Source organism: Chrysochloris asiatica, unplaced genomic scaffold (assembly GCF_000296735.1).
Source record: "Chrysochloris asiatica unplaced genomic scaffold, ChrAsi1.0 scaffold00040, whole genome shotgun sequence".
Lineage (NCBI taxonomy): Eukaryota > Metazoa > Chordata > Mammalia > Afrosoricida > Chrysochloridae > Chrysochloris > Chrysochloris asiatica.
This window is the reverse complement of record NW_006408558.1, coordinates 17775510-17782496: the sequence shown is the minus strand read 5'-3', so window position 1 is coordinate 17782496 and position 6987 is coordinate 17775510. Positions and strand designations below refer to the sequence as shown.

Sequence of the window (6987 nt, the reverse complement as noted above, 5' to 3'; positions counted from 1 at the left end):
GTTTCCGAGGCTGTAAATCTTTACGGGAGCAGAAAGCCTCATCTTTCTCCCATGGAACAGCTGGTAGTTTCGAATTGCTGACTTTAAGGTTCGCAGCCCAATTCCTAACCACTACGCTACCAGAGCTCATTATACCAATCTTGCTTAGTCTAGCCTTCTTTATCTTTTTCTTTCTCCCTGAAGTGTTTTAATGCACATCTCCGACATCAGTACCACGTCAACAGTAAATGCATCTGCGCGTGACTGGTAACAGATAAGGATGTTTGGAAACCCAGCCTGACACTGTTACTACATCTAACGAAATGAATGATAAGCCCTCATTCACTTCGGTTCCCCAGTTCATCTTCCAGTGGCCCCAGGTGTCTGGGCAGCCTCTTCAAGACTTTTGCACATTTCAGAATGGGACATGACCTCAGGGGTAGGGTGCAGGTAGGGGAAGCAGTCAGAGCCAGCTGATTGAAGCGGGCCTTGGCTTTGGCCAGGGCATGGGAGACGTGGGTCCTCACAAACCCACTATTTGGTCTGTTTCAGGAACAAATGTGGTATCTGGGGCTGGCGGTCTGAGAAGATGGAAACTGTTAGCGGTTACGAGGCCAAGGTAAGAGAACCTCAGGGTGGGAGATGAGGCCCGGGGGGCTCAGTTCCTTCTCCACATCAACCCCAGAGTGCTGAGGGAGAGACAGTAAAGTGCCTCTGTAGTGACTCCCCCGGTTCAGGCCCTGGCACCTCCTTTATCATTAGGAGTGAGGTTTTGTCAGTGTCTGGGGACAGGAAAACTCAGGTTCCTGTGCCAATGAGACTGAGTGTAAGGGACAGGCTCTGAGCCCCCAGCTTCCCCTGTGTCCCCACCCCCACCCCCAGGTGTATAGTGCCACCAACGTGGAGCTGGTGACACGCACCCGCACAGAGCACCTCTCTGATCAAGACAAGTCGAGGAGCAAAGGTAAACCCAGGTGCGCCTGCCTGCTGCCGTCACTGTGGTGGGGACGCTCTCCTCTGGGGCTAGGGACCAGAGTAGCTTGGGACAAGCTCCCTCTCCCACCTGACAGGAGATTCCCAGGCTCTATCCTAGCACCCCAGGAAACTCAAGGGAGGGAAGGAGAAAGGGCAGATGGGGCAGTTGGCCTCAAGTCTCCTCGTGGCTCACACCCCTTCTCCTCAAGGGGGAAGACTCCGTTCCAGTCCTTCCTGGGGATGGCCCAGCAGCATTCCTCCCACAATGGGGTAAGCCAGGGCAGCACTGGGCTGGACGGGGGTGGGCCCAGCAGGGCAACCCCCCTCCTGAGTGCTCAGCTGGGTCTGGGGATCCCCCAGGCTCCTGTACAGCAGGCGGCCTGCCCCACCAACCCCACAGCCATTTCCCCCGATGAATACTTCGACCCCAGCTTCAGCCTGGAGTCCAGGAACATTGGCCGCCCCATCGAGATGTCCAGCAAAGTTCAGAGGTGAGACCGGGGGCCAACTGGAGACTCGACTTGGTAATGGGAACCCGGCCCTGCTCCCCCTGAACCACTTCAGGCTCTTGTCACTCATGGGCCGTCTTGGATGAGGTTGCTGCTCACACAGCCTCACCTTGATGCCACTTCTGTGCTTGGGGGCCGGGTCTGCGTCATCCATGGTCCTGATATTTGGCACCTAGAGAACTAGTCACTCTTCCGTGGTGAGTGAGTGAATGAATGAATGACAAAGGGAAACGTGTTTGATTTCTGATTCAGTTTAGTGCATCTTTCCTGAGTTGCTTCTGTAAGCCAGCAAGTGGCAGAGGGGGACAGACACTGGGCTGGGCACCAGGAACCATGACTCTACCTAGAGATGGTCGCCTCTCTCCAGCCTAGTTTTCTCTTCAGGAAAGTGAAAATGGCCGCACTTCCTTCTGTGGGCATCATGGTGGGGGCTGTGGAGTCATTCCAACTCACAGCCCCACTATAATAGGGTTTCCGAGGCTGTCAGTCTTTACAGGAGCAGAAAGCCTCATCTTTCTCTCACGTAGCAGCTGGTGGATTCAAACTGCAGACCTTATGGTTAGCAGCCCACCTCATAATCCACTATGCTAGCAGAGCTCCTGCAGGCACCATGTCGTTGAGTCACTTCTGACTCATGAGGACCCTCCCTGTAGGACAGTAAAACTACTCCATAGCGTTTCCTATGGAGCTGGAGGCTGCAAATCTCTGCGAGCAGATCTTTCTCCTGAGGAGCGCTTGTGAGTTTGAACCACTTGTGTTCAGCCGCCCACTGTACCACCAGCGCTCCTCCTGAGGGCCTGGTGAAGGTGAGCAGTATGCCCATGCATCCAGAACTTCACATGGGCAGGCATTACCTGGCAGCTTTCTGAGGGTTAACTCTGTGGAAACGGAGGAATTGGAACCCCAGTTGTCCTGGCCTCTGGGCTGGGCTGCACATGAAACTATAGCAGAATGAGGTGCTGGCGGCTGTGGCTGAGGATGGGTGTGGATACTGCCAGCAGGCAGCCCGTGCGCTCTTCACTCACATGCGTGGTCCCAAACCATTCTGAGCTTCAGGTCTCCAGGGCTGGGGACAGCTCCAACCAGCAGGATGGAAGGACACCAGCTCTCAGGGTGGTAGAGTGGCAGAGCAGAGAGGAGAGTGCTTAGTCAGGGAGGGGGTACAAGGCAAGGCAGGTGTCCAGAGGGGGGCTTCTGCGGAGGGGCCTTGACCTCACCTGGTGGTCGGCTGGGCAGGTTCAAGGCGACTCTGTGGCTGAGCGAGGAGCACCCGCTGTCCCTGGGGGACCAGGTGACACCCATCATTGACCTGATGGCCATCAGCAATGCCCACTTTGCCAAGCTGCGCGACTTCATCACCTTATGCCTCCCCCCTGGCTTCCCCGTCAAGATTGGTGAGAGGGTCAGCCAGACAACCCCTCCCAGGCCTGGTGTCCTCTCCTCTGGGTGGTTCCCAGCCTGGGATGGAGGAGGGGCTCCAAGGGGACAGCTGGGCTCAGGCTCGGCCATCTCCCACAGAGATCCCCCTTTTCCACGTGCTCAATGCCCGAATCACCTTCAGCAACCTGTGTGGCTGTGATGAACCCCTGAACTCTGTGTGGGCACCTGCCCCTGGCTCTGCAGCAGCGGGTACTACACCGGGAAGGATCGGGCAGCTTGGCTCGTTGGGCTCTGAGCCTTGGCTTGAGCCTGACACCTGCTGTCTGCCCAGGGAGCCCTTTCCCGTGTGAAGTGGACCCCTCCGTGTTTGAGGTTCCCGAGGGTTACAGCGTGCTGGGCGCAGAGCGCAGTGAGCCCCCCAGGGATGAAGATGACGACCTGCTGCAGTTCGCCATCCAGCAGAGCCTGCTAGAGGCTGGCACGGAGGCGGAGCAGGTGGGGCTCTGCTGGGGCTGGTGGGGGTTGCTGCTGTCCTCTGTGACCACAGGACACCGCTGGTAACCTGGGCTTCTGCTGCTGCAGGTCACGGTCTGGGAGGCCCTGACCAGCGCCCGACCCGGCACCCATCCTCCACAGCCCACAGTGTATGAAGAGCAAGTCCAGCTAGAGCGGTGAGGCTTTCCTCAAAGACGCCCCACTGCCTGGCCAACCCAGAAGCGCAGACTGCCGGTGTGGGTGGGAGCAGGGACGTGGGACGTGTTGGGCCCTCCTCCAGCCAGCCACTCTGCCCTAGGTTTGGCTCTTAGCCCCTCCTCCAGTTTTAGGCTCACTGCTTCCTCTCTCTCCCTCTTCTACTGCACCTGGAAGAGCGCTCCAAGAAAGCTTGCGGCTGTCCACAGATCCTGGCGGTCCGGGATCCCCACACAGGACGCCCCCTTCCCCAGCACCCCCAAGCTTCGAGGAACAGCTCCGCCTGGCCCTGGAGTTGTCTTCCCGGGAGCAGGAGGAGCGGGAACGCCGAGGGCAGCAGGAGGAGGAGGATTTGCAGCGGATTCTGAGGCTCTCTCTCACAGAGCACTGATTGTCCAGCCCTGAGCGGGCTGGGCCGCTGCCTCCCTGCTTTTATCATGTATTTATTTATTTATAAACCGTGCTGCTGAGCTTGGGGCCTGGAGCCCAGGCGGGCGCACAGTAGAGACCAAGATGGAAATAAAGAGACTGAAGCAGCAAGCCTGCTCTACTCAATGGGGCGTGCCCTGGGACTAGCTGGGGGCTGACTTTGCTGGGAATGGGGGAGTCGGACCAGGGTTGCAATTCTGTTGCTGTCTCTGAACCAGTTTCCTGAGGTAACATGAAACCACCCCTCACCTACTAGGGCTGCTGGGAGCCTGAGCTGTGCCCGAGTTAAGTGCCCTTAGAGAACAAATGTGCCACAGCGTCACCTTCCCTAGCCCCGCCCACTACCACTTCAACCAGAGTGGGGGGGCTCGAAAGGCCCCCTCCACCAGTTCAAGCCTGACTCCTGTTTGTTCCCATGATAATCACTACCCTCTGCCACGTTGTAAGCCGTCTCCGTCCAGTCTTGCCGACCTCTACGGTGGTCCTGTGGTCCTGCTCTCCAGGGGTTACTTCTAGATCCCATTCCGACTTTCTGTGACGCTTCGAGGTTCCCAGTGACGAATGTAGAGAGGGGGCCCTGTGAGCTTGAAGACTGTCTAGCGCAGGAAATCAGTTCTGAGATGGGGTGGGTCCAGCAGCCCTCTGGGCCTGGTCCTGCCGACCCACCCCTGCTCTGCAGTAAGAACTGCGGGAGGTGCAAAGCCCAGGCAAACTAATGGCTAAACCTGGAGGTCGGAGCACTTCCTGGGCGGAGGGAAGGAACCCGCACTGCTGGGACGGACCTCTAGCTCCGACTCTGCACCTGCGCCCCGCCCCCGGCGTAGAAGTGGGACGGGGGCGTGGCGACCGCCTCGGCGGAGTCGAGAAGGGAGGGGCCGCGGCCGCTCTGCTAAGACTCCGCAAGCCCGCTGGGCGAGTGACTGGCCCTTTAAGGCCCGCCCCTGGGGCGGTGCCAGGCCCTGGTGGCTCCGGGCTCTCCTTCCTGGTCCCGCGGCGGACACAGTACTTGGGGCTGAGTGAGGGGGCTGTGCTCCGCGCTAGCTCAGGTGTTCCGACCTGGTCCCATGGCCTTGGTCACAGTGAGCCGCTCTCCCCCGGCCAGCGGACACTCCACGCCCTTGAGGCCCACGGTGAGTCTGGCGTTGCTGTGGTGTTGCCCACGCAGTTAGTTGCCAGCTGGGCCTGAGGAGCATGTTCTGCTCATGGGCAGCCTTCCCTCGAGGCTGGGGGTGTGCAGAGGGAGACCCAAATCAGGCTGAAGGGGGTTGGGGTCCCACCAAGACAAGATTGAGATCCCTGAGCCACTCTAGCCCGCGGAGCCCCCACTTCCCAGCCCAGAATCTGGACCAGCCCCGAGGACCTCTCCATATATGTCTCCCTCCATGTCTTCCTCCCCAGACCTGGAGTTGGGCAAGGCGCCCCCAGCTTCTTCGGGTCAGGTGGGAAGAGCAGGCCGATGGACTCTGCTAAGGAGCCTCGCCCCCTGCTGGAGGGGCTGGGAGAAAAGCCCTCCTCTCTCTCATTCTCCCCTGGGGACCCCTTTCTCAGCAGGACCAGGCATCCAAACGGAGAAGCCAACTCCAGCGACGGTGAGCTCCCCACACACACCAGAGACACCCCCCTCCAGCCCCAGACCGTGATATTTCATCCTGACATCAAGTGTCAGGGCCCCCGAGGACCACCTGGAGAACTTAAGAGCTAAAGCCAGTGTCCTCGTGGGCATGACTGGTTGCTCCTGCTTCCACCCACTCATTGATCAACTGGGGCTCCTTCACTCACCACCCTAGACCTGGTTCAGGCCAGAGGTCCCAAGCCAAACTGCAGGAGAGAAGAACAGAGCCTGAGGAGTCCTAGGTCCCCCACAACTTAACTGCGGGTGGGAAGAGAAAAGGAGCAATCATTGGAGACTAGATGGACTGGGTGGGACTTTGAGATCTCAGAGTGTGGCCACAGCATCACCTGGGAATCGGTCAGCCAAACCAACCCTACTGCAGTCAAGTCAATTCAGACTCTTGTGACCCTGTAGGATAGAGATCTGCCCCAGGGTTATATATCTACTGACAAAGCACACTGCATCTTTCTTCCTGGAGTGGCTGGTGTGTTTGAAGTGCTGACCTTACAGTTAGCAGCTGGACCCTTAACTGCTGCACCTTCAGGGCACGCTGAGAACCTGTTAGACATGCACATTCTCAGGCCTCCAGGAGACCCTGAGTCCCTTTCCCCAATCCCCCAGGCAGTTCTGTGAGGTTTGAGAACCACTGCTCCTCCGATTTCCCTACCACCCTGTCAGGCAGAGCTTCGCGGTGCTTCGGGGGGCTGTCCTGGGCCTGCTGGATGCAGGGGTCGATGATGCAGCTGAGGCCAGCCCTGAGCCATCACCGGAGGAAACTCCAGGTGCCAAACCACCCACTGAGGACCAGACAGACGATGTTCACGGGGACCAGACAGACGATGGGCTAGGGCCCCAGAGTCCCCGGAAGCAGGAGCAGAGGCAGCATGTGCACCTCATGGTGGAACTACTGAGGCCGCAGGACGACATCCGCCTGGTGAGAGTCCTAGAGGGGAAAGCCATCCAGAGAAAGAAATGTATGTTGGGGGGGCAGTGAGGCCAGGACACCTGGGAAGCTCAGGGGTGACTTAAACTCCAATAGACCTTGCTTTACAAACATCTAAGTGTTAGCAGGACAAGCTCCCAGCTTTAGGTGTCTGGAGAGTGGGAAAAAGCTACGGAGATTTGTTCTTTGGAAGTTTACAAAGCCAAATTAGGTCAAGAGTTGGGAATGGGAGAATGGTTGATTTCTGTCCAACCAACAGGAGACCTTTTTGGTAGTGTAAGTTGTTTGTACACTTCTTGTTAAACTCTTTCGAGTCAGATCTAACCCATAGCAACCCTGTATAGGGTTTCCAAGGAGCGAGTGGTGGGTTTGAACTGCCAACCTTGTGGTTTGACACCCAGTGCTGACCCTACAGTGCCACACCAGGGCAAGGACTTGTTGTTGTTATGTGCCGTGGAGTCGGTTCCGAC

The 6987-nt window shown here is 58.0% G+C and overlaps 2 protein-coding genes across 2 annotated transcripts in view; both read left to right on the top strand.

Annotated features, from left to right (window-relative positions):
• Positions 1–3924, top strand: part of ANKRD13D (ankyrin repeat domain 13 family, member D) — a 23215-nt gene extending 19291 nt beyond the window's left edge. Inside the window, exons 7-15 of the mRNA XM_006860859.1 lie at positions 532–598; positions 862–953; positions 1164–1224; positions 1315–1445; positions 2700–2857; positions 2982–3092; positions 3175–3338; positions 3426–3514; positions 3711–3924. Of these exons, the coding sequence (XP_006860921.1) occupies positions 532–598; positions 862–953; positions 1164–1224; positions 1315–1445; positions 2700–2857; positions 2982–3092; positions 3175–3338; positions 3426–3514; positions 3711–3924 (1087 nt within the window). The remainder of the gene's footprint in view (positions 1–531; positions 599–861; positions 954–1163; positions 1225–1314; positions 1446–2699; positions 2858–2981; positions 3093–3174; positions 3339–3425; positions 3515–3710) is intronic.
• Positions 3925–5026: 1102 nt separating this feature from the next.
• Positions 5027–6987, top strand: part of SSH3 (slingshot protein phosphatase 3) — an 8597-nt gene continuing 6636 nt past the window's right edge. Inside the window, exons 1-3 of the mRNA XM_006860858.1 lie at positions 5027–5092; positions 5514–5551; positions 6253–6508. Coding sequence (XP_006860920.1) covers positions 5027–5092; positions 5514–5551; positions 6253–6508 — 360 coding nt within the window. The remainder of the gene's footprint in view (positions 5093–5513; positions 5552–6252; positions 6509–6987) is intronic.